The sequence below is a fragment of the Equus asinus genome, chromosome 21 (assembly GCF_041296235.1).
Source record: "Equus asinus isolate D_3611 breed Donkey chromosome 21, EquAss-T2T_v2, whole genome shotgun sequence".
Classification (NCBI taxonomy): domain Eukaryota; kingdom Metazoa; phylum Chordata; class Mammalia; order Perissodactyla; family Equidae; genus Equus; species Equus asinus.
In genome coordinates, this window is record NC_091810.1 from 54,591,236 (window position 1) to 54,619,154 (window position 27,919).

Sequence of the window (27,919 nt, forward strand, 5' to 3'; positions counted from 1 at the left end):
GACAAAAGAAAGACAAGGGCAAAAGCAGCAAGACCTCTAAGGGACATTTACAGTTGTCCAGATGAGTAATAATGGTGTCATGGACCAGACTGTTAGCAGTGAAGGCAATGAGAAGGGGTCAGTTTTTGAATGCTGAGTATCTGCTGTTGGACTGGATGTTGGGATGAAAGACTGAAGGATCACACCAAGATTTTTGACTTGTGCAAAACTAATGAAGGTTTAGAGTTGCCGTTTATGAGATGGGAGCATTAGGAGGGTAAGGATATAAGGGGGAAGATTAGTTGTGGACTTGCAAAAATTTAGGTGCTTTTTACACACATCCAAGTAGATAAGTCAAATAGGTAGTTGGAATCTGGTGTTACTAGAAGGGATGTGGGCAAAATATATTTTGGGGTTCTATCAGCACAGAGATGTTAGACTGAATGAGAGCATGAAGAGACTAAGTGCAAATAGAGAAGGGATCCAGAATTGTCTCTTAGGGTATTCCAATTTTAGAGGCTAGAATGAGGAGCTAGTGAACTAAAGAGCAGCAAGGTAGAAGTGGGATCCTGAACTATGGGAAGTTTGTAAGGAAGAGTGATCAACTCACCAAATGCTAACACGGGGTTCAAACTGACCCCTGGATTAGGGGTTGTCTGGGCTGAGTTGAGGGGAAAGACAGAATGTGCAAATGGGTACAAAATTTCTCTTTGGGTTTATGGTAATGGTTGCACAACTCTGAGAATATACTAAAAACCATTGAATTGTACATTTTAAATTGGTGAATTGTGTGGTATGTGGCTTACACCTCAAAGCTGTTTTTAAAAATTGACCAATGGATTAAGCACATGGAGGTCATCGCTGACACTGAGCAAAGCAGTTGTGGTGGGGTGATAAGAGCAAGAGCCTGACTGGAAGGGTTCAAGAGAGAGTGGAGAAGAGGAATAGAGAGAAATGTGGCAACAGCTAGAGAGGGCAACAAAAACATTTTTTTTAAGACAGGGGAATAAAATCATGTTTGTTTTGTTTGCTGTTAGGAATGATCTAGTAGGAAAGCAAAGATTGATGATGCAAAAGAAGAGAATGAGGAATAAAGTCCTCACACCTATAAAGTCTCAGGATGTAAGTGAAGGAACTGACCTTGGACTCACACTACCAGGAGGAAGGGCAGGGCGGGGTGTGTGGATACACACCAAGGTAGGAAGGCAGAAGTGAGAGCTTGTGGCAGTTCTAATTGCTTCTGTTTATTCCGTTATTAGGGAGTATGGTGACCAGCCGTGTGAGGAAGGCAGAGGAATTGGGGAAATACAGCGTAATTAATGGGTAGTCCTGGGGCCCACCTGAAACTTGTGGTCATGAATTTAAAGCAAGAATTGTCACGACTGTATTTTTTCAGTCACATCTGGCTGTGCAGGTGCACGGCATGTGGAAAGTTGGATCTAGGCCAGGCTGAGACTATACAAAGCTGCATTCATGAGAAAAAACAGAACCTGAGACGCAGTTTATATTGCTGAACACCAATATGCCACTTTATTATTTGGATTTTTTTTTCCCATTTGTCACATATCTGTCAATGTTTATACAATGAGGAAAATCAACCAGCAGTGGAAGCAACTGACCAAATCAGCTGATAATTCTGTACCCTCTTAACAGACATCAATTCTTACGCAGTAGGGATATCTTTAATTTGATTTAGTCTCACGGCTATTCTGAAAATCGGTGTTAAGATTGTCACATCTTTAAATACAGATAGAATTGCCAGAAGTACATAACTTTATATTTTTATATATATATATATACAGACATATATATATATACACACACACACACACATAAAAATACAAGACTAATTGTTTTTCTACAATATTTAGTTTACACACTACTGTAACTCTATGCAACTTCTGAAGACAGGTTAAGGGGTACAAGAAACTGTTTAGAGCAAGTAAGTAGTTTGGTCCAATATTATCTTAAAGTAATGGTTATTCGCTCCCTCCCTTTTATGTGATGACATACTATGACATACAACACATGCACAATCATTCACTTAGGAACAAATACGTAAGACGCCACTCAGACTAACATTTGTTTACCCAGGGGGTCAACCAACCACACACAACTAATAAGGCTATAATACAGCTATGCAGCATAAATGGTCAACACTGCTGATCCTAAAGTGAGCACCATATATACATCTGAATATAAAAAACCATTGGAAACCAAACACATATGGGTTAGTTAAAAGGTGCCATTCTAAGGCTATACATAATCACAGGAAAAAGTATGTACATTACTTGGAAAACAGCTGCAACAAAGAGTTTATTGCCAATGCCCTTTATCAACTTCTCTCCTACGTTTAATACAGATGTTCCGCTCACTATCTATGTGAACCACACATCTTATTTCTGGCCCTTTATAAGATCCCTGCTCAAGAATTTCAAGCAAATATGTTCTATGGCTTCACCCACACATCTATTCTTGTAGCTTTCAATTATAAATATCACAATAAACTAGAGCTGTAGCTTAAAACATATCTAGCCTAGATCTAGAAAGGAAAGTATTTTAAGTTTCATCTTTACTTAGTTTAGTAAGTATACTGTGAAATTCAGAGTTCCGAGTAAAATATATGAATCCTAATGTGGCAGAGACAGTGTGTACTTGGAGAACCGTGACCAATGGAATGCCATCCTTTGGTTCTCTGCCCACTCTACAGACTAGGTGACCATCACATGACGGGAGGCTGCTGAGCATGGGACGGCCCCAGGGCTGAGCCACATCCTATCACCAACGTCACTAAGCATTGCTTTTAAGACCCCCCCAGGCACAGCATGAGAAAGTAGCATCCAGCCCCTTCCAAAATTAGCAATTTGCAATATACTATGTCCTACAAGATAAGATGCCACGAAAGATGATTATCTGGTCAAAAGTAGTCTTTGTACAGGAATAGTTTAAAGCAAGAGTTCTCTATTTTTTTGGCAGGAAGGCAAAGGGAAAAATCATGTCCAGCAAAAAAAAAAACCAACAACAAAGCAGGCTTTGTGCATTTTTGTTTGCTGTATGTGTAAATTTTACCCCTTTAGGTGTAATTTTTGATCAGCCAATTTTCATAGCTGAGTTGAAGAATGTAAAAGAATGGAAATAACAAAAAAGACAACGTAATTACCAAACTCCTAAAAATCAATTCTATTTTTTTTAATTTATGGGATTTTGATTTTGCCAACCTCCGTGTGCACCTGTTTCCATATTAGGCCCTACAGTTTCTTCTATCTACATGGTTTTAAAGGAAACCCCGGGGTGTGGCCCACAGGAAGGAATCCACACCCGGCATCTTTTTGTTCTGTTAGACAGACACTCTATGAGAAGAGTTAAGACATCATCAGTTCACTTCATCACATTACAAAACAGGATTGTCTGCTTGTAATTTACCACTACAGGGGAAGCTGCCTCATAAATCTAAGTACTTTATCTCACCTATTACAAAACAAGAAAATCTTTTTCAGTTAAATTTTAAGAGGCCAAACTCCTTTTCACACTATAGCTTAAGACAAACGGGTGTGGTCCGCTGACCTCTCCGCGTCAGGGCGCTCAGCGCAGGCCGCCAGCCACTCTGGCTCCGGGCTCGGCCCCGGGCGGCCGGCAGCCCAGGCGAGGGCATTCCGTCACCGAAGGTCAGGGCGGGAATTTAGCTTCTTACAAGGAAACGAAAGCATTTTTTCTCTCTCTAGGTTAAGTGCAGAACATCAAATTTCTAAGTGCTGCATTTATATTAGGTTCCAAATATACATTTTAATTTAATCCTGATCATCCACGTTAAAATTATAAATGTAAAAATTACACAATCGACTTTTCGGCTGGAAAAGAAAAGTAGTGTCTAGCAGCATGCACAAAGACCATGCATTGTCACATCGTCAGGTGAACAAATGAGAAAGTAATAAATAATTGCCCGCTTTAAAATAGGAAACCGAGAAGGGACAGCGCAGGGAGGTGGCGTCAGATGACGTGGCAGCAGCTGGCCTGGCTGGAGGCGCAGAGCAGCCCCTCCTTAGGGTTCCGCTGGATGTTCACAGAGATGGTCTTTTCGCACAGAGGTAGCTGGAGCACGTTATTTTTCAGGTTCTTGCTCCTTATCCGTTCTAGCTCGGCGGTGGTGTCCGCCACGTGGTCGGAGAAGAACTTGAGGCTGCCGGCCGCAGGGCCCGGCCCCGCGTTCCCCGTGGAGGTGATGCACATCTTCCATGTGGATTTCTCCTGCACTTTCACGCTGGAGAACGACAGGCCGTTCTGCGCGCCCACAATGTACTTGGCGCCGCCGTGCAGCTGCGAGCCGAGGCAGAGGCCCATGAGCTTGAGGCTCTCCACGAGCTCGCCGGCGCTGCGCGAGGCCAGCTGCACGGCGCTCCCGGGCCCGGGGCCGGCGCAGCGGCGCGTGCTGCCCGACGTGCCGCCGGGGTTGCCGCCCGAGCCCCCCGCGGGGCTGCCGCCGCCCGCGCTGCTCTCGCTGGGGCTGGCCTTGTCCGCGCCGCCACTGCCATTGCTCGGCTTGCTCTGGCCGCCGCCGTCGCCCTCGCTGCCGGGGGGCCCCTCGCTGCTATCCCGGCGGTGCCAGGAGTAGGTGAACCCGCTATCTTTATCAAGCCGCCGGCGGCTCTCAGAGTCATCATCGCTGGTCTCCGAGCTGCTGCAGCTGGAGCCGCGGCCCTGACTTTTCCTCCGGTGGTAGCGTTTGTGAACCGTCCCCGGGGAAGCAATGTTCATCTTTAACCTGCTCAGCTTGGGAGGCAGGTTCTCATCCATGTCGAACTCGTCGTCAGATTCCCCTTCCTCAAAGATCTGGTTGAGGACAGGAGCACTCTTCCTCGACGTCAGGCGGTTGGTCACAGACGGCTTCCGGCGCAAAACCACTTGCGTTGACAGGGACATGGGTTTCTTGTCCTCCTCATCTTCCTCTTCATCTTCTTCCACCCGGAAAAGACACTTCCGCCCACTCGCCGTGGGTTTCAAGCTTGCAGGGGGCACCGTGGACAGTGCTGGTCCAGCCAACTCAGGGAGGTCCTCTTTCTTCGCTGAGTCACACAGGCCTTTGCTCCTGTGGCCATTGAGGACACTGTCGGCAGCCCGAGCAGGAGACTGAGGGACAGTTGCATGGGACAAAGGAGTGGCCGTGAGGTCATCCTCAAGGTCCTGGGGTACATCAATTTTGGTTGGCCATGACTGCCTATGTAACAGATTGGAAAAAGAAAAGCCATGTAATAACATGCAGACTTTGCTAAAGTACACTATATATACTTACTGGGACAAAATCCACAGTTAAAAAAAAAGAAACAGCAGCCTTGCAAAACCATTCAACATCCTGTAAACATCAGCAAGGACACCAGAAGGGCAAATGTGGCTTTGAAACATGGTTCAGTCTGTGGCTCACTGGCCAAACAGAAACTTGGTCACAGCTGTCAGCATGGGGGAGCACTCCCCCACCTTTGCCACAAGGAAGCTGTATACCACAACTGGGTGTCGCCACCAGGGCAAGATGTGAGTACCACACGTTTTGTTCCTTTGGGCCTTAAAGCACAACCTCTGAAGGTATATTATTGCTAATAAAATTCACCTGAAACTTCCAGTCCTCCGGATATTACAGGATGGAGAAGTTTGGTGTTTACAAAAATAAATGGAAATAGTTTAATGGGTTAATAAATATGAGAATACTGGAGAGAAAAGTCACTGTATACTGGCATACATAAACCTCTTCTTCACCAATTAAAAAATGCACTAACTAAGCCAAATATAAATAAGTATATTTTTTAATGCCTACACAAGAGTACTGGATAGCAAAATCCACTAATACTTAAACTTTGATTTTATTCCCGAATCTGGAGTCACCCAAGTAACAAGAACATTGCTTGGCAGCCAAAGAAAAAGACTTGAAAATGAGGTCTCTAGCCTATTTTGAATAAACACCTAGGAATTCTCAGCTGTCTTCTCTGCCCAGGGGAATAGCAGATGCCAGAGACATTTAAAACAGCCACTTCCACACTATGACATTTTCATTTAACACCAATTATGTTATCCTAGAAATAAAACCCAACTAAAACTAGAGCTTTAAAAAATTCAGAGGGGGGCCAGCCCAGTGGCGTAGTGGTTTAGTTCACGCAGTCTGCTTCTGCGGCCCAGGGTTTGTGGGTTTGGATCCCGTGCATGGACCTAGCACTGCTCATCAAGCCACGCTGTGGCGGCATCCCACATAAAATAGAGGAAGACTGGCACAGATGTGAGCTCAGGGCCAATCTTCCTCTCACATACACAAACAAACCTCACAGGAATTTATAACAAACATCCTTTCCTCAACTCAGAGCTCTATCCTCTCCCTCAGGGAGGGGGTGGGTCCGTCTGCGGGTCACTGCTTGGTAGTTTATGAAAGCTGAGTGTTCAGTGTGTCTGAGGGCAAGCAGTGTCTCTGGACAAGCCATCCCTCCTCCACCAACACAAGCAGGCAGACTCCTGGTGAGCGTTGCGGCCCTGGAGCCCTGCACACAAGCTTCCTTTCAGCCTGTTCTTGAAAGAGCAGCCACTCAAAACCTCACCCCGCAATCGTTGGGGAAGCCCCATGGTGGGAGGCAGGGTGCTGACAGCGGGTCTGACCCAGCAGGCGGCAGCCGAGCCATTGGAGGGTGAGGGGCCCAGATGTGACGGAGGCTCCTCTCTCCCCGCTCCCAGCCCAACTGCAAAGAAAACTGAAACCACTCTCAGAACCCACCCCTACAAACAAGCCAGGTAAACGCTGCAGCTGTAGTGGCCCCTCGCTCAGCCACTTCTGAACTAATGGCTCTTATTATTTATGCAAGTCAATCGAATTGTTAAACAGCTCACGTTTACTGAGACCATATCTGAGCCCAGTGCTGTGCTCAACTAAATAAGTAAACGTTATAGCCACAACACTGGGAGAAAATCACGGCTTATCTGAAGAGAAGCAAGCAAGCTAACAAGAACTGTACAGGAGTCACACTGACAGCACAGTTCACACTGATGAGTGCTCACTAGAGCCAACACTGCTGTGACAGCCTGGCAGAGATTAATTCATGTAATCCCACCACACTTCTACCAGGTAGGTGCTATTATCATCCCCCCTTTACAGATGAAGAAATGAAAACACAGAGAGGGTAAGTGACCTGCCCAAGGTCACACAGGCTTAAAGACAGTGACATCTAGGTTGGGTTCCACAGGGCGTGGCTTCACTCTGCAACCTCTGAATGACTGCCTGCTGAACAGATGGGACCTTTGCAGTCAGGCCTCAGTGGTTCTCCCCACTTCCCAGTTTCTGAGAGCAGCAGGCACGGAGTCCCTCCTGTGCTGAGGTCAGCTCCCTTGAGGACTTCACAAGGCCTGTTCTAACAGACCACACCATGTTTCCACCCCACACCAGCAGGGCCCAAAGAATGCAGCCACTCTCTCCAGCTGGCTCTGCCTGGCTTGATGGCCTGCCTCTACCTCCCCACCCCCAACTCCCTATATGCCGGCTTAAACACCGGTCTTCTGACTCAGTCGAGGTTTCTACATCCCAGGTCATCTGGCCCCAAGGCCTACCCACCAAGTTAGGACCATGGTTAGGTTAGGTCAAAAACAAGTTAGGTCCATGGTTTTGACAACAAAGGCAGAGTGAAAATACAGAGAAGGCAACTAAGCAGACACCCACAACCTGCCCGTGGACCCTGGGCCCCAAGAGGAGGAGGGGCCCTCACAGCATCTCCACTCCAGAATCCCAGGGAGGGTTAAAAGAAAACTGTACGGAAGGCTGTGTTACTTCCTTATAGCCACTGTTGGCTCTGTAATAATCATAACAAAGTAAAACCAATTTAACTCAGTTACATATTTGATCAACTGTGGATTGAGTTCTAATCTGTTTCACTGAACAGAAAGCAGTTCGAATCCAACTATTCGCTTCTCCAAAAGGCTGAGGTGGCGCACAGGGACTCTGCCCGGAGCTGCTCTGTCCCGTGCAGGGGCTGGGGTCAGGCCCAGGCTGACCTGAACCTCAGTGTCACTCTCCCGGTCTGTCTCATGCTTAGGAGTCCCCTCGCTGCCCAGGGCCCAGTCCTCTTCCAAGTAGACACCAGACACACTGCCTGGTTTTCATTAGAGAAGAGGACATCCAGGGTATAAATGAAGTGACTGAATTCATTTTCCAGTTAAACTAGATTTCTACATCTTTAGTCTGTGGTCACCGGGGAATGTTTTCTTCTCTCTTCTCTGTCGCTCCACCCAAAGCAACAAACTACACATGGCAGGCTGACTGCTAGTGATTTAAAATTGGATGGTTTTCTTACACTTTTAAATAATAATATTATTATTATTACATATTTACACACATATATTCATATATAGTTGGATGTACAAGCAGAGAATTATTCAGAATCAGGAGCATCCTTCTGTTTTTGAATCACTACAATTCCATGGATTACTTTATCTGAACAAAGATAAATTCTAAATAAATTTCATAATGACGACAGAAAAAAGTAACCCTTCCCATGCTTTGATTTTAAATGGAAAGGTAATACAGCAGAAGACAAAGAAAAGTGGAGAAGTTAGAGGGTGGGGAGGGAGAGGGAACGTGCAGGAAGGGGTGGGGAGGGGAGGGGAAAAAAGAGGAGGGGCAAGCACACTCACTATTTACCAAAGACCAAATGGTGGTGCGATATTCACAATGACAGCAAACTCAGGAGCCCAGGTCAAAGAAATTTACACATAGGAATTCAGTTATCCCTGACCACAACTCCAGGAGGTAAAGAGTATTACTACTCCCATTTCAATGATCAGGAAGCTGAGTCATAAGAGAGGTTAAGTGACCTCCCAAGGTCAAGCAGCTAATAAATCAACTAGCCGATCTGTCAAGTCTCTGAAATCCTGAGATAAGATTGTGGCACAGAAATGTCCTATATGTTTTTAAAAATTATTTCAAATAACTGAGGGAAAATTCAGCCTTGTTCCTGGAATGAAAAATTAAAGAAAGTAACACATTTATACTGTCAGATCTGGAAGAGTTTAATGAAAACAGTTGACAGACACTCCGGCTTGAGGCTGCTTCTCCAAACGTGTTTTCGGCCAGCAGCTGCAGCCCCTCCCTGCTGAGCCCAGGCAAGGAAGGCATCTTTGGTAACAAAGGAACCAAGACCCCACACACACGGAGAGCCCCTGCGTGGCCTCTAATGAGGCTGTCATCACTGTTCATACTCTCGCCCCACAGAGTAAGAAAGCATTAAAAAAATTCACTATTTCAAAATGTTAACTTACTAAAATCAGTGAAGATTTTTTTCTCACCTAAACTGGGCCTTGATATTGCTAGGGCTTGCAGATCTGGTTTGTATTTCCTTCTCTTGCTTTTCCCTCAGGATCCTTTCAGCAAGCAAGAAGTACGTGGCTGTGATGTGGTTATACCTGTTGGTTTCCAGGGCTCTGAGGAAAAGAAGGGAGAGTGGATATAAGCCACATTAGCAGGTTTGTTTTTTACAAGCAGAACTGATTTTTTTCTTAACTACAAGCAAATGAAATCCAATGACCTGGAATCTTTAAAATTATGAAACATACAAAAACAAGGGAAAAAAAGTAGTTATTTAGATCACTCTTGAAATTTAAAAAAACTGCATAAAAATGTTCAATTAGTAAGAAAAATCCAAAATGCTAACAGTGGCTGAGCTGAATGTCAGTTTTAGATGCACAAGATAATGAAGCTTCCGAGAGTGCACACATTATCCAAAATTTAATCTGTGTCAAAGTGTTTGTTTTCATTAAGCTGGCTTACTTGCTTCCATTAGAAGTATGCAGTGAGTTCCATGAATGTGCATTGAAACACTGGTATCGATCAGAAAAATTAGAAAAAGTTTTTATTTTTACAATTTTTACTGGGATTTTAGACATTAATGAATTACTAATGTAACTGAGAATACGTCACTGGCCTTTCTTTGAATAAAATCTACATATTCATTCATCCATTTCAAAAGTAATGCTGAGTACTTAGCCTGGCTGGGCACAGTGCTGGAGAGGGGCTAGGGGCATGACACCCACAGGGCACAGCCCTGCCTGCTCCCCTGCAGCTGGCCTGTCCCAGGACATGGCACGAGAGTGCTGCAGACGATCCACAAGGCATACGTAATTATGCTTTTCAGGAACTTTCTATGGTTAGTGAAAATACACAAGGAACATGCTGGAAAGAAGCAATAGAGGCATCACTTTTCACAAAATGTACGGTGGGGCCACAGCTAACAGGGGAAGGGTGGGCTGAGGCCAGAGATTCCAAAGTAAGACCCGAGGTGAAGTGCAGGGGTCAGAAAGACTTCCTGGAGTGGTGTCTCCAGCTGAGTACTGGAGAAAGCCACTGGCTTGTGTTCAGGGGACCACCAAACATGTCTCTGAACTCAGGAAGCACCCTCAGAACGAGGAGCTGCTCATCATGTGAGCAGCAGGCAAGACCTGAGATGAGCTGGGAGGACAGCAAACTCAGGCCTCCCAGCCCTGCTGCACTCGGGGCACGTGCTCGCAGACGGATGGGCACAGGGAACCACCGGCACCACTTAAACCGCCCCTCCTTTTGTATTTATAACTGAGCTGACATGAATTAAAATAGTTCTAAATGACACAGCTGCTTGTATTTATTTATTTAAGCTAAGAACATTAAGCCAATTCAGGGAGATACAAATAGCCTTTTCTCCACTCAAAAACGAAAAATCATTTTCTACGCATTGCTAAAGTGAGTGTCTTGGTAGGCAGAGCAAGTGTCCTGCTCTTCTCTCTTCGTTTAGGTCATTTAAGCAGCTGTGGGTCAATCTGTGAAAACTCATAATGCTCTTAGAAACCTGTAGCAATTTGTACTTAACCTAAAATTATAAACCTGGATTTATTTTTGTAAATCTTTTTTCCCAGTGTACTAAAAACACCCTCAAGATATATGTCCTTTCTTAGGACACTGCCCTTCTGGTCCAACCCTCAGGGTGTCACATGTGACAGCCTGACCTGCTGCAGAAGTCTCTAAGTCCAGCCTGCAGCCACCCCTTCCCCAAGGTCGGGCAACTGGGTCAGACCACTCAGCGTGCAGAGTGGCCCCAGCTGGGAAGCCCTTTTCTGCCCACCAGAGTACATCCTCCCTCCATCACGCCCAGCTGTTTCACTCAACAGGTTAAATAACTTCAGACTTTTCATTTGTGGAAATGCTTCATATTTTTACAGACAGGACCTCTTACAGAAATGAATCATTGTTAAAGCAATTTCATCTTTGTTTTATCTGCGATTCCAAACTTCTTAGGTTATTAAAAGCTGGCTTTGGTTTAAAAGGACTTGATTAACAACTTGTGTATCTTGTGGGTTCCAGGTTGCTGCAGGAAGGGCTCTAAAGGACCAGAGAGTAGATATTTGAGGCTTTGTGGGCCATGTGGTCTCTCTCACAACTCCTCTGATACTATAGCCTAATGCAGCCATGGACAATATGTGAACACGTGGGCATGGCTGCGGTCCACTAAAACTTGACTTACAAAAATGTGACTGGCCACATGCCAACCCTTGATTCAGAGGACTTGTGGTACTGCCCCATTCTCCCTGCTCCCTGTGGGAACCAGAGGGAGACAGAGGAATGAAGAGGACACAGCTATGGACAAGGCATGTACTGGGATACAAAACAGGCTATTCCAACGCACCCCTGTAAGGAGGGAGAAAGGCCACAGGACTGACTGACACCACACAGCAATGGTTTACTTGTTCACTAGTACAAAAATGAAAACAAAAAACCAACAAAACCTAGGAGCCAGGCACTGGGCCAAGAACTCTACAGACAAATGACAGAACCCCTGCCAATCGGGAACTCTGTCCATTACAAAGCATCCACAGGCCCTGACAAATTAAGAAGAAAGCCCATTCCAAGAATCCTAAACCCATGGCCCCTGTACTGATGAGGCTGACATACTCTACGATGGCGTCTCGATCCGCTATGTCTCCAAGCACCATGCGCTGAATGATGCTGTTGTGCTCCTCTTCCGAGAGGTTTTTGTACGACACAAGGGGGATGTTATACTTTGTGGCTGGTGAAGGGTCCACTCCCTGAAGCCAAGGATGGTTTTCAATCTCTTCTAAAGAGGCCCTTCTCTTGGGATCTCTCTGTAGCATCCGTGTGATCAAGCTGGAAAAGAAGGTAAGTCAATTGTTAAAGTAAACTGCTGGCAGGGATTAGTAATGGTGGATTATTTTATTAATCAAAATTGTTTCCTACATTTATACCATCAATTTCATTGGGTCCACTAGTAGCAGTGATGGGGCAGATGGAATAAAGAAAATTTAGTGCCATCAGATTCATAAAACAAAAATTAAAACCACCAGATATACTGATAAGAGAAACACACAAATACAGCCTACTATCATCTGGAATTAAGTCTACTTATCAACATCTGTCCCTGAACTAACTGTGGCTTAGTAGCACACCAGAAGCAGACACAATGATCAGCACTGACATACAGAAGAGAATACATGAGCTGCTTCTGTTTCAGGAAGAATGAATGGCCCCCCTGATGAAAACAACCAAAATGCCCTATCTTTTTAGACATATCTTTTGTCTAAATGCATTGTATTGGCAAAATAATAAAGAAAGAAAGGAAGAAAGAAGGAAAGAATACTCAGCAGGTAAAAACGGAGTAAAAGCAGGACTGAGGAGGCCAAGGACAAAGCTGGAAGTTTCTGCTTCAGTCCTGAAGGCTACACTGAGTGCATGAACAGAACAGAATGAGTAGGGCCTACTGAAGGTAGGGAGCATAACTAGAGCCCTTGCGAACAGCTGGGACCCCAGCTCCAGTGGGAGGGCGAATGAGCAACAAGAAACAAATCTACCACTAACATGTCAAGAAGGAAACTTGCCCCCCTCAACACTGGCTGCAGAGGCAGGGCAGGGAATTTCTTCAAAGAACTTCTGACTACAAGCTGGTCCTCACACAAGTTTATGGTCCAAATTAATGATATCTGTGTGCCACACAGTGAGGAAGTTAATTTAAAGTGGTTTCAGGCTGGTGTACTCCTGGGGAACTGGTAGAGAAGTAAATGCAGTCCCTTTCTGTAGGAATGTAAGTTAAAAGAACTCCCCACATAATAGTACAAGGAATATGACCTCACAGTCAAGAAAAACAAAGCAAACAAGGTACCATTAGCAAGAACTGAAAAACACGACAGCAAAATCAGAATGTAAAGACTTCAAATATTGAAATTTTGAGACACAAAATCTAACTCTTAAATATGTTTAAGACATGACGAAGCAGTTTGAAAATAACATCTGCGGAACAAAAGACCATAAATGGGGCTTCTAATAGTGAAAAATAATACTTGTAAGTAAAAAAAAAAAAAAAAATCAATGGAAAAATTTTAAAAATTAAACATAAAGAGATTTAATGAATCTATTTATTTTTATTTATTTATTTTTGAGGAAGATTAGCCCTGAGCTAACACCTGCTGCCAATCCTCCTCTTTTTGCTGAGGAAGACTGGCCCTGAGCTAATGTCTGTGCCCATCTTCCTCTATTTCATATGTGGGATGCCTGCCACAGCATGGCTTTGCAAGCGGTGTGTAGATCTGCACCTGGGATCCAAACCTGTGAACCCTGGGCGGCCGAAGCAGAACACGTGAACTTAACCACTGTGCCACTGGGCCAGCCCCTAATGAATCTCTTTAAAGAGTCTCTCTTGGTGGACTAAGAGATAGAAAATATGAAAGAGGTTAAAAAACAAGGAGGACAGAGTGAAAAAACCTAGCATACATCTAATTAGAGTTCCAGAAGGGAATGAGAAAATGGGGAAGAAACTGTATTTGAAGAGATAATGGCTGAGGGGACAGCCCAGTGGTGCAGCAGTTAAGTTTGCTCACTCTGCTTTGGTGACCCTGGGTTCGCCAGTTCAGATCTCAGGTGCAGACCTACACACTGCTTGTCAAGCTGCACTGTAGCAGGTATCCCACATATAAAGTAGAGGAAGACAGGCACAGATGTTAGCTCAGGGCCAGTCTTACCTCAAAAAAAAAAAAAGACAATGGCTGAGAATTTTCCAAACTCATTGAAGAATACAAATTCTGAACCAGGAAGCCTAACATATACTAAGCAGAATAAATAGAAGCTCTTAAAGCAGCCTGAGAGAAAAGACAGATCACCTATGTAAGAACAAAGATGGACAGCAGACTTCTCAAGAACAAGAGATGTCAGAAGATAGTGGAATAAGATCTGCAATGACCTGAGGGAAAATAACTGTCAACCTAGAAATCTATACTCAATGAAACTATCTTTCAAGAGCACATGTGACATACAGACATTTTCAAATAAAAACTGAGAAAGTTGAACACCAACAGGTGCTCATCAAAAGAAATTCTAAAGGATGTAATTTTTGCAGAAGAATGTGATCCCAACTAGAAGGATAAACAAAGTTCTTATCAAACATCTGGGTAATTTTAAATAATTTTTACTATAAAGAATGATAATATTGTCTGATTTATTGAGTTTAAAAAAAGATTACTAAAATATTAAATGGTAAAGTGTTTTAAGGATTTTGTGTTGTCTGGGAAGAGAATAAAGATAAGGATTAACTATAGATTTTATTAAATTAAACACACAAACATGCATGTGTGTTTTAAAATAGATGTAGAAATCACTAAAATAACTGACTGTAATCTCCAAGCTAGTTAAGAGGAAAAGTCAAATAAGGGGAAAAAGAAAAACCTCCTCCAATCCCAAAGGACTGGATTTTTAAAAAAATGAAAAAGTAGAACAAATATAAAGCACGTGAAAGGATGGCAAAAATACATCTACAACTATCAGTTCACACAACAAATATAAATGAAATAAACTCTTCAAATAAGACAAAAATGCTCAGATGGGAGTGAAAAAACCCAGCTTCCAGCTATTAAAAAAGATGCACTGAAAACCAAGATGATGAAAGGTTTAAAATAAAAGAATGGAAAACTATATAGCACATGAGTGCTAAGCAAAGGAAGACTGGTGTGGTTATTAACTAAAACTATGTAACACAGATTGACTTTAAGGTAAAAACCATTATTAGAGATAAACAGTGATACAAAGGTTCAATTCACCAGAAAGATACAATAGTTTTCAACTTTTTTGTACCTAATAATATTGCCTCAAACATGCAAAGCAAAAACTGACAGACCTCCAAGAATAAAACAAGAAATCCACCATCACAGTGGAAGAATATCTCAGTGATGGATCAAGCTGTCAAAAACTCAGACAGCTTGTAAGTAATTTTGAACAACATAATTAACAAGCTTGATCTTAAGGATTTATATAGAACTCTGACCCCAACAATTAAACAATGTATATTCTTTTCCAGAACAAAAGGATTATTTACAAAAACTGACTCCATGTAGGCCATAAGGAAGCCTTAACAAACTAGTACAAATATAGGCTATATTCTTGGATCACAATGCAATTAAGTTAGAAATGAAAAACAAAAAACTAACTGGAAAAACTATACATTTGGAAATTTAAAATACCCTCTAAAAACTCATGGGTCAAGTAAACCACTGAAAACTAGAAAATACTCAGAACTAAATAACAACAAAGGGAGTACAAATCAAAACCAGTGGGATGCAGCTGAAATGGTACTAGGAGGCAATTTATAGCCTTAATTATTACACTAGGAAGGAAATTTATGAGCTGGGTATCCAACATAAAGAAGAAAAATAACAAAAGAAGTTAGTCCATTAAGTAGGTAGAAGGAAATAATACAGACAAGAGAAAAGAATATTAATAATATAAAGCAAAAAATACAATAGTAAATTAATAAAGACAAAAGGTAGTTTGAAAAAGACGATTAAAATGAACAAACCTCAAGCAAGACTCATCAAGATAAAAATAAGAGAAGGTAAAAACTGTCAATATTGAAATGAAAAAGAGCAACTTCCCGACTGTTCTATAAACTTTAAAAACAGAATTAGAGGACATTATAAATATTTGAGGCTAATAAATTTGAAAATTTAGATAAAATGGGTAAGTTCCTTAAAAAACACAACTTAGCAAAATTGACACAGGAAAAAGTAAAACACAGAATGGTCCTATAATTATGAAAGATCATCCCTTAGGAGGGAGACACAGAGAAGCCTTCTAAGATATTAGAACTGTTCTATTTCTTAAGCTGGAAAATTAGTACAAAGGTGTTAGTTTTATTACATGCACATTTTATACATCCTTTTGAATGATACATGTCAATACAAAAATAAGTTAATCTGTTGTAGTTTTTCAGCAGGGGTTGTGGAGATACTCCTTGAATTACAAACATCCAACATGCACACGATGTATACCCACAGACAGCCGCCCTGCTGCCTGGGGTAGAGAGTAATAACAGTAAGGGCATAAAGATCATCGTCAATACTCACATCACGTGGTTCCTATGTGCTAAGGACTGAGCGAAGAGCGTGATATACATGAATGCACTTAGTTTTCACAATTACCCTGTAAGGTTGGTTCCACCATTCTCACATCATTAGTAAACAGAAAAACCAATATTTGATTCCAGAGAGTTTGAATACCTAAGTTCTTAACCATCTACCACATGGCTTAAGATGGGATCCAACTGGAGAAAAAATTCCTCAAGCTATCAAATTTCCACCTTACCAGCTGACAGGAGAAACTCAAAACTGTTGTTAAAGCAAAATTCTTTAAGCAGTAGCTATAATCTCAGTTGAGCTTATTTAAAACTATCACCCATAACGTCAATGAAATACTGAACTTCCAACAGTTCTTTTATTCCATTACAGTATGTCTCATTATACATACATACTCACTACTCACTACTATGTACTATACAGTGCTTTAAATTCTAAACAATTTGAGTTTACTTTTGGTTGCTGGCTTCCCAGAGTCACATAAACCAAAACAGAGCTCTTATTCAACTATGCGAATAAAATTATGAGACATACTGTGTAAATCCTAAAATGGTATGTTGATGGTCTATTTTAGGAATAAAAATGTCCTAACTCTTCTCTGGAACTTAGAATAATTCCAGGTGATCTTCCTTTTTGCTGATGCAAAAAAGAGAAAAGTAGTTCTCATGGTAATGTCTTCCTTTCAAGTGAACGTAACCACCGCTCCTGGTGGCTGAAGAGGCATATAATGGGCTTCCTGAAAACTGCCATATTTAAGAAATAGGCTAATACATTCTGTATTTGAATATTAAATTTCAAATCATATTCTGGGGTTAACTGCACACCCACACACTTAAGAGCAGAAACATTAAGTTCAAATATTAAAATGAACCCACACAATTCTTTTTCTTTTTTTTTTACTTACTCTTTACACTCTTTAGACACATGCGATGGTACTGTATATTTGCAATCCATGATCATTGTCAATGTTTCACTGTCATTGGCCTCTTGAAAGGGTGGCTGTCCACACACCAACATGAAAAGGATCACTCCCAGACTCCATATATCTGCAAATCAAAGACATTCTGTTAAATAATGGGCTAGTTAGAAAACCAAAAACACTAAGAGGAGTAAAAGTAGACTAACAATATTATTTTATTGTAAAAAATCAAAAGCATTTATATCTCAAAGTAAAAAGATTTAGGGAAGAAAACTTAAGCCCCAATAAGGCAAAGAAGGTACCTGCCTTGTTCACTGTTTTTATCTTCACTTAAGACCCAAGCAAGTGCCAGGCAGTGAATGATCAATAAATGTTCAATGAAGAAATAAAGTAATTCAGCTGTTAACAGTAAGAATATCAACTGGAAAGTATGTATCAAGGTTCCCAAACCAATGGACACACATTGGTCTTCTCATTACATTATACAGCAGAGATAAAACTAAGATATTAATGATCTGAGACATGAAAAGGATTTTGCCTAAGGTCATAATTATCTCAGTTGTTCTTTACCTCAATCCTGGTGAGATAACCAGATCATGTAACTCATGATCATTTTATAGATAAGAAAATTAAAGCTTAGAGATGAGAGAAATATTCCTGGACTGTCAATGAGGAAAAAGACTGATAATATATCACTTCAAAGGATAGAATAAGACCAAAGGTATAAGTAACCAGGAGGCATACTTTGACTTAAAAACAGTAAGAACTACCTAATAAAGCCATTAAAACACTGGAAAAGATAGTAAGTTTCCCATCACTGTAAATATTCCAATAAAGGGTGGGCAATCATCCGTCTAATATTCTGCATATGGCATTCCTGTACTGATTTTAAGGCTAGACTAGTTGACATTGAGGATTCTCCCAACGCTAGCACTAGATGATGATGAACCGATGAATCCATTTAGGAAGGACATCACAAACCATTCATTCATTTCAGAAACTACAGACATGATTAGTACATAAACATTCAAAAAACAAGAGATCAATTCAAGAAGCTTTTCTAGACTACAAAAGGCTTAGAAGAGAATGAAGGGGCAGGCCATGCGGCCTTTGCCACCACATCTGTTAACACTCACTTGCTGTTTTCATTTAAGCTTCAACATCCAAAATGATGTAGGTTCTATGATATTCTTCAAGAGAATTACAACTTGTTAATGAAATATCCTTTCCTTGGTCCAAACTAAACAAAGAGGCGGTATACTCAAAAGTTACACACACTGTGATTTTTTGATATGTATAATAATTTTACTAAGGATGTTCCATGGAAATTAATGAAGCAGATGGAAAAATCTACTAAAATTAAAACATTTATATAAATGAGAATGAAATGGACCTAAGGATCATTCAGTCCAAACCCTTGGCTCTACAATGTCCCTAAGAGCTGTGCCTGGCATTCCTTGTTGGATGCATAAATTAATTATCTGACCTACTGCCCCAGGACAGCAAGCTGGCTGAGGACTCCATTCATTGACCCACATTTCTTTACTTAGATCTTGGGATCCAGAGGGCCACCCCCATTCAGATTCAAACAATCTGAGTAATGGTGGCTAGCTGCACATGTTCTTTAAATACCCAGTGAGAAGAATTTATAACCCTAATTCTAACAGCACTTGATCATAATTTTTAAAGGAAATTTATATAGTTGATGTTTAACTTAAACCCTCTTTGTACAAGTTGAACCTCTATTTTTGGTCACTTGCCCCAACTCTCAAGCCACCCCTGGAACAAGGGGCAATTACAATTATTCTCGCTTTAATGCATGTGTCCCTCGTTTTACAAAACCTAGAAATTAATCATAAAGTAACCCACCTTTTCACTGATGTTCATTACGGAAGAAGGGAAATTCACCAAGATTTTGTGTATAATATACACTTGGTTATCTCCTCCCAAAAGAAGGGGGGATTTTAAATGGCTTACGATAAAAATGCATAAACATAAAAATCAGGGTAGTTAAAATAAAAACTTAATTCTGTTGTTAAAATATTGACATCTAATGCTACTGCTATAAGCAAACCCAACCATTAATATATATGTAGTTGAGATACAATAAATTCATATCTTTCCATATAAATCCTACAAAATCAATTTTCATAAAATGAGTTTGGTTACATTATTTCTTCTACCATCTCATACTTGGTGGATAAACTCATTTCGTTTTTTACCTTTTCTCTATGCAAAACTGGAGATGGTATCTGATGGTGCAATTATACAAAACTGATGTTTTAAAAATATAATAAATAATATAAATATAAACTAATAATCATCCTAAAGTCTTATTTGGTTAAAGAAAACTTTCCTTTTCTGTTAAATATTAACCTCGACAGCAACAAGGAAGTCCAATTATTTGGAAATGTTCTCTTCAGGATCATTTGCCCAAGCAAACTAACACACCCTGCTTGTTAGGAAGTGATGCATGATTAGAGTAAAAAAAGAAAAACAACATAAATACACACACACACACACACACACACACTCTTTCCAGTTAGGGCTCAAATAATTTCTGAACATAGAAATGATTAAAATTGGACAATCTTAGAAATACAATTCTACACCAAGTAGTTTGCAAAGATAAATAACATAATCTGAGGCATTTAAACTAGAGAAGAACAGCAGTGTAACTAAGAGGCAAGGTTTTAGAAAGGGCAAATGACCATCCACTGAGACCACATGATTATTCAAGGGGCCATTTATTCCATTTACTTATTTTCCGGATTTTTTATTTTTCTTACTCTACTCTTTGTCCTTGAATCATTTTATCTTTTCATCCTAAGGGCCAAAGAAAAGAGGTAAAAACAGTCAGTAAACAAACACAAAGTGGTATGACTTTAACCAAGTTATTTAAAAATATGCTCCCCATCTTTAAAAAGCAAAGAGGAACAGTAATGTACTTCCTCTTGAAGCTGCCATGGGCATTAAAAGGATTAAAACAGAATCCATGCTAAGTATTCAAGACAGAGCCCAGCACACAGAAAGCATTCCTAAGGGGGCTGCCCGGCTCTTGCTCGTCTGTGCCAGGCACTGCTGTAGGCACAGTGAACAGAGAGATGAATGTGAGACACCCTTGCCCTTACAGGCTCCCAATTCACTGTGAGAAACAGACAACAGGTAACAGAAACAGAAAGTAGGTAAGTTGAAGAAGACACAAGGCCAACACAGAAAAGAAAAATTAAGAGAGATGAGGAGAGAGGAACAGAGAAGGCCTTTTGGTAATTAGGGTAAAAAACGGTGATGATTCAGGAGCTTGGGTCTCCAGAACTAGACATCTGGTATTAGAGGACTAAAAATGGCAACAAAAAGAATAACCTATTACATTCCCCTACAAATGAGAAAGGGAGGTGGTACTGAAAAATTCATTTTAGTGAATATTTTTAATTATCTTTCATTAAAAAAAAACTTGCTGTGGCTGGCCCCGTGGCACAGCGGTTAAGTTCGCGCGCTGCGCTTCAGCAGCCCAGGGTCCACTGGTTGGGATCCAGAGCACAGACCTACACACTGCTCATCAAGCCATGCTGTGGTAGGCGTCCCACATATAAAGTAGGGGAAGATAGGCAGAGATGTTAGCTCAGGGCTAGTCTTCCTCAGCAAAAAGAGGAGGATTGGCGGCAGATGTTAGCTCAGGGCTAATCTTCCTTTAAAAAAAAAAACAAAAGAAAAACCTTGCTAATAAAACTAGAAACTCCCAAGATGTAGATCACAGCCTCAGCGTGAAATCCTAGGACTACAATGGACCCACCAAGTATGTAATGGAGGCGATGGGAGGAGAAGGTGAGAGAAAGAGCATGGAACAGGGAGTTGAGATTATTTTCATTTTTAAAAAATGTTAATGAAATTGGATTCATATTAAAGGTACAGAGGTTAAAAAACATCAACCATCTGAAAAATCAAACTTAATGTTGATACTACTATCTGAAGCATATATTTTGATTTCAGACCCAGCTACAGGGCCTTCGTTAATAAAAATGGAAAAAGAAAATATCACTTAACAAATACAATTCCTTTGGTTAAAAAAATCTTCCAGGAGCTGAGCCCATGACCGAGCAATTAGTTCCACATGCTCCGCTTTGGAAGCCCGTGTCTGCAGGTTTGGATCCCAAATGCAGACCTGAATCACTCACCAGTCATGTTGTGGCAGCATCTCACATACAAAGTAGAGGAAGACTGGCAGAGATGTTAGCTCAGGGCTAATCTTCCTCAAGTAAAAAAAGAGGAGGATTGGCAATGGATGTTATCACAGGACAAATCTTCCTTAAGAAAAAAAATCTTCCAACTCATGGAATCGTGGGAAGGGGTGGAAAGATAATGAAGTCTTTGTTTGTATAAAGGGTGGGAGTTACTGGTCCCTCTCAAGCTGGCTGGAAATAAGATCACGAAAATGAGGACCGAAGCTCATCTGCCAACATCAGTAGGTCAATTTATCATAATACAATTGAATCATGCCATTTCTAGCATTGGAAGTGGAATTTACATTACAAAGTTCATTTTAGGCAGGCTACCAAAAGATCAAAATGACAACAAAACACAAAAGAACATGCTAATAATTAATTTGAGGAAAAGCAATGGCCAAAGGAGGGGTGGGGAATGTCATAACTACTGAGAGATTTTCTAAAAAATCATTTCTGAAGTGAATTATCAAGACAGAAAAAGAGGGGCTGGCCCAGTGGTGCAGCGGTTAAGTGCACACATTCCAGTTTAGAGGCCCAGGGTTCGCCAGTTCGGATCCCGGGTATGGACATGGCATTGCTTGGCAAGCCATGCTGTGATAGGCGTCCCACATATAAAGTAGAGGAAGATGGGCACGGATGTTAGCTCAGGGCCAGTCTTCCTCAGCAAAAAGAGGAGGACTGGCAGCAGATGTTAACTCAGGGCTAATCTTCCTAAAAAAAAAAAAAAGCAAAAGAAAGAACAGGGATTAGAAAGTAATAAAAATGGGAAGACCAGAAGAAAGGTTTTAGGTAGAAACCTCTACTTTTTTCCTCTGGCTTTCTTTGATCAGTGTAGCCATGAGTCATGAAAGAAGCAATAGAAATAGAATGTTCTAAAACCACTACAGATGAAGTAGGGATCAGTGCCTTCTACAACACCACTTAAACCGGCAGGATTTATGCAATCACTTTTCAGTTCCAACTGTGGTCCCCAGCAAACGACATATGACCCAACAGTAAGGTAAAAGGCCGTGATTTCTTAGAATAGCAAGTACTGTTGCAGAAGTGTGTAGGTCCCAGGAGTTTTACAACAGAATCTAGGACTTTTGTTTCTTGCATGATATTCAGAAACCTAAAGCTATGGTCTACTGATCTGCATTCTTATCTACCCAGTAAGAACTACTTAACTGCATTCAAAATCACCTAGAGCTCTGGTTACTAAAGACTCTTTCTTACACCAAACAGGATCAGTGGTTGGTTCTAACGGACGTGACTAGAGACCTATTCTGAAAGCAGAAAACTGTCAGGTCATCTGAACTAACAGTCTAAGAGTAAGACAGAAGAGGCATGAAGAATTTGGACAAGTCTAATGCTTTAGGATATCTCTATTATTCCTAGTTTTATCAACACTCTAGTTAGAAGCAACTAAGTTTTATCAATTAACAAGAAATCATTTCTCCTCTTAAAAAAAAAAAAAAAGAAGTGAGAATGAATGCCATCATCTCATACCTATTTCAATTACCTTCTTTCCCAGATCTGACTCCATCTAAATGCCCGCTGGGGAATTAAAAAATCAGTGCTGCCCAAACTAAGCTTATCATCTTTTACCCAAACTTATTCGTCCCCATTTGTGTTCCAGCCTGGCCAACAGCACCTCCACCTACCCAATCAAAACTGAGAAGACATCCCAGATTCTACACTCTGTGGTCCTCTGATTGCAGGTCAGGGAGAGCCTGACAATTCCATCATGTGCTTAGAATCCCCAAAGGCTCCCACCCCCAACCCTTATCTTTCCTGAGGTCTCCCCACACTGCCCTCCAACCTGGTGACCTGGACCACCCGGTAATTTCAGCGTCAGTACAGTAAGCTGTAATTACAGATGCTCTCCTGTTTCCCTCCATTACTCAGAGCTCCTCGAGCGCACATTGTGTCCCCTGCACCCAGGTAGTGCCTGCTCGACACAAGTTTGCTGACTGGAGTGAACCTGACACTAAAGAGAAAGCAGGACTTCTGCAAATACTGTTTGGGGAGGACCCCTCAAAAGGCAGCTGAAGCAGAGGTTAGGGTATAGGGGCAGTCGGTGGTTATTCATGTCCTTCAAATAGAAGCTAAGAGGGAAAGGAGACTGAGAAGGGCCTGGAGGAGAGAACAGGGGAATCGGTGAAGAGAAGGTGCAGTTTGTTTCAGTCAGCTGGTTCAGATCTTGTGCAAACTTGTTTTTTCAAGTCAAAAGAAAACAGGAAAGAGTTCAAGAACTCAAAAGGTTATCAATCATACACTGTGGGACTGCACACGTTCACACAAATCCGCATCAGACAAGCAGCAGACACCCTTCCAACATGGCCTTCTTACATAAATCACTCTACAAATCTGATTTTGGTACGGGTCAGGAAGTGACCTTTCCAGATGAAGAGGGAAAGATAAGCCAGGCTAGAAATGATAGCTGTGTGGTTTCTTTCAGTATGGCCTAAAGAAGAGAGCACGCTTGGGCTAAAGCGTCAGAGACCTGGGTTCAAATCCTACCCTGGCCATTTAGTTAGCTGTGTATTCTTGGCCAAGCTACATGGCTTCTATGCATCCTAGTTCCCTCTTCTATAAAATGTGGACACCTCCACTTATCTGGTAATTTCTGAAAGGGTGACTAGGCAAATGGTGCTCCAGGCATCACTGCAGAGCTTGCAAGGATTGATAAAAATGGTCACCTCTAGGTATAGGAGTGGCAGTGAGAGGGAAAAGTTAAAGGGATTTTAGGCTTTTTATTCAATATACTTTTGTATTATTTGAATTATCTTACAAGAACATTACTTGTAAAAAAAAAAGTAATTAAAAATTAGCTGTGCTTAACAGAATATTATGATGTGTACATACATTAACTGAATAAGCAGAAACCTCTTTATAGGAATGTAAAAGATAATTAAAAAAAAAAAAAGCCGAGACATATTCTTACTCACTGAGACAGTGATTCTCAACCAGCGGTCTGGGGACACTTGGTTCTTGCAAGGTGCCCTTAACGGATTCACAGACCAATCTCTCCATAGCATAAATAGCTATAGTAGGAATTATTTTACTTTTAATTTTTAGCACAAATAATTTCCTTCAACGATTAAGAAAACTCAAATATTAAACTCACTGATGTTTCACAAAAACCCCTAACAGTCTTATAAAATGTGATGAAAGAAAAAAAGGGCAGAGTTATGGGTCCACAGAATCTCTAGATAAGCCTCAGTTTTCCTGGTGGTATCTCAATACTCGATGTCTAGGGAGAGGATCTTGGTCTCATGAAGCCAGGCAAGGGGTCAGGGTAGTGCTGCTGACTGTTTCACCCTCTAGTTCTACTGCTCTGCTTCAGGACAAACCTGAGGGTTCTCAAGGGGGAGGTGACACTGAAGCCAGAGGCACCACAGAGTCACCCACCTCGGCTACATTCCCAGTCAGCCTGGATGCTCTGGCTGTCTCGAAATTTCCATCTAGCCAGAACAATCCCTCAAGGTATTTCTAAATACCTCAATGAAGCAAGAATCAGTTACAAATTCCTACTTTTCCAAAATTAGACCTTTTAAAAAATACCTTGTGAAACTTAAATACTTCCTTTTACAAGCTTATGGAAAATCTCTAGCTCTTGTCCAATTTTATTATAATACTAGTCACAAAGTTTAAAATGTTCATATGTTAGAAATATGTTTAAAATGTGGAAATTTGCCATCAGCATGACAACATGTATAAGAGTACATTCCTCTACTACAAATTACAACATGGATTCTCTTCAAAGAGGGGATCTGCTGGAGCACTCCCTTACTGTGGGTACACGTTTAGTTTTAAGAAGTGATTTCACATTTCAAATTTCTGTCAAGATTATGACAAATGCAAAGCAATCTCACAAGTCTAACTTTGATCCAGAAAGTAGAAATGTTTACATTTAATACCAAATCTAAAACTGCCCGATTCTCTTTGTCTAGTCAAACAACACAAAGAATGTAGACTAAAGAACTGGTCAGCATTTTATAAATTTGAAGTCTGCACGAACAACACTTTAGTTTAATAGCTAGTGAAGTATTTTTATGTCCTCAAGTTGATTTTAAACGGTGCGCTAACATAAGACAAATTTACAAGCAATTAAAAGATCAGTTAATAAAAATCACCCGCATGAGCCAACTCTCACAGGTTCTCTTTCAAAAGGCACATGATGTTTAATACAACAAACACAGCTTTCTGGGCATGGGGAATACAAAGTCAAATGAGGTACGTCTTTTATCAGAACACAGCATTACCCAGACTCCCTAAAATGCTTAAGCTTGTCCAGAGACTTTTTAACTTTCTCACTTGAAGATACAGAGAAATAAACTTTAAAATAGTATACATCTGCTATAAAAGATTCAAAATATTAGTTCTTGAAATGTTTGTTTTGGTTAATTCTCTATACACAACACCTAAACTAGACATGTGGCTTAAAAATGTATACATCTTATTTTCTTACACTAAAAAAAAATCAATGTATCTTTTTAGGAATTACGATAAACATACAAAACTGGGGTTGCCTTTCAATTTATTACTGAGTTTTGAGAGTTCTTTATATATTCTTTAACAGATATGTGATTTGCAATCGTTTTCTCCCAGTTTGTGGCTTAACAGTATCTTTCAAAGAGGAGTTAATCTGATAAAAATCATCAAATTTTTCTTTTATGGATTGTGCTTTTGGTGTTGTATCTATAACAGCTTTGCCTAAGCCAAAGCTGCAAAGATTGCCTATGTTTTCTTCTAGAAGTACAGTTTTACATTTAGGTCTATGAAGCACACTGAGTTTTTATAAGTGGTGTAAGGTATGGGTCAAGATTCATGTTGCATATGGATATCTAATTGTGCCAGCAACACTGTTAAAAAAACTACCCTTTCTCACTGAATGGCTTTAGCACTTTTGCTAAAAATCAACTGACTTTACCTATGTGTGGGTTTATTTATGAACTCTCTATTCTTTTCTATTGATCTATACATATATCCTTTTGCTAATACCATACAATCTTGATTACTGTAGCTTCATACTAAGTCCTAAATACTCTAATTGCTTTTAAGGTTAAAGTTTTCCTTCTTCACTGGCCATTTAATGGCTTTCTAATGATCTCTCTTTTCATTTATCTTTAGGAGAGTTTTCTCATTGATTTGTAAGAGCTCTTTCTATAACAAAAATAGCAATCATCATCTATATTACAAATTATTTCCTCAGTTTGTTTCCATTATAATTTTGTCTTAAATATATGTATACCATACCTATTTAACTGTAATCAAATCTATCACCTTTTCCTTACGATTCCTGTTTAAATGGCCAAGATCTTATGAATATTCACTTTTTGGAGGGGGCTTAATTCTTCATCTACAAATCCTTAATTCACCTGGAATTTATTTTGACATATGACATAGGTAGGGAATCTATCATTCTTTCTTCCTCAAATACTTAAGTATTCTAGTATAATTTATTAAATAATTCTTCCCCTGATGCCTTCTGATAATGGCAGAATTAAAAATTATTAGAGCCTGCTTTTCTACATCACGTAAAATCACCAGTTAAAGAACCACGCTAAGGGGCCAGCTCGGTGGTGTAGTGGTTAAGTTCATGCACTCCACTTCAGCAGCCCAAGGTTCACAGATTTGGATCCCAGGCACGGACCTAGCACCTCTTGTCAAGCCATGCCCTGGCAGCATCCCACATACAATATAGAGGAAGACTGGCAACAGATGTTAGCTCAGGGCCAATCTTCCTCAAAAACAATAATAATAAAATGAAAATAAAATAGAAAAGAACCATGCTAAGATATAGACATGCCCTTGGGAGAACTGGCCCTTACACTAAAGGACCACAAAGCAGACACTGATACATATATCAACAAATGTGCGGCACCACTACTTGCCAGGCACTGTGCTAGGTGCTGAGATGCAATCGTAACGAGACCCTAGAGGTCAGCAACGAAGGAAGAATTTCCAGGAGGGATGGCACTGCTGTCCTTTGTGTCCTGGGCCTTGCCACAATTCTTTCCTGTTCATTCATTTACAGAAAAAGTAACAACCATCTGGCATTTAAAATATGGCTCCATCTTATCTTCCATCTAGGATTCCCCTTTTAGAGCTGCTTCCATGGCAAGTATGTACCTCATCCTACCTCCAAAAGTGTCCAAAAGCACTGCTAAACACCAGGACTCCAGGCAGCAGACAGAGGGCTGTAGCCTGTCTGTTTGTTTTTCCAGTTTTATTGAGAAATAATTGACATACATCACTGCATTAAATTTAAGGTGTACAGCATGATGGTCTGATTCACATATATTGTGAAATAATTACCACAATAGGTTTAGTCAACATCATCTCATAGAGATACAGTAAAAAGAAAAGAAAAACTCATTTCTCCTTGTGATGAGAACTCTTAGGATCTACTCTCTTA

General features: G+C 40.8%; 1 protein-coding gene across 6 annotated transcripts in view; it reads right to left on the minus strand.

Annotated features, from left to right (window-relative positions):
* Window positions 1–2,956: 2,956 nt before the first annotated feature.
* Window positions 2,957–27,919, minus strand: part of SNRK (SNF related kinase) — a 59,246-nt gene continuing 34,283 nt past the window's right edge. For all 6 annotated transcript variants that reach the window (XM_070493278.1, XM_044755015.2, XM_044755014.2 and 3 more), the window contains 4 exons: window positions 17,279–17,420; window positions 11,915–12,127; window positions 9,283–9,417; window positions 2,957–5,191 (listed from right to left, as the gene is read on the minus strand). In XM_070493278.1, coding sequence (XP_070349379.1) covers window positions 3,967–5,191; window positions 9,283–9,417; window positions 11,915–12,127; window positions 17,279–17,420 — 1,715 coding nt within the window. In that variant the 3' untranslated portion in view covers window positions 2,957–3,966. The remainder of the gene's footprint in view (window positions 5,192–9,282; window positions 9,418–11,914; window positions 12,128–17,278; window positions 17,421–27,919) is intronic.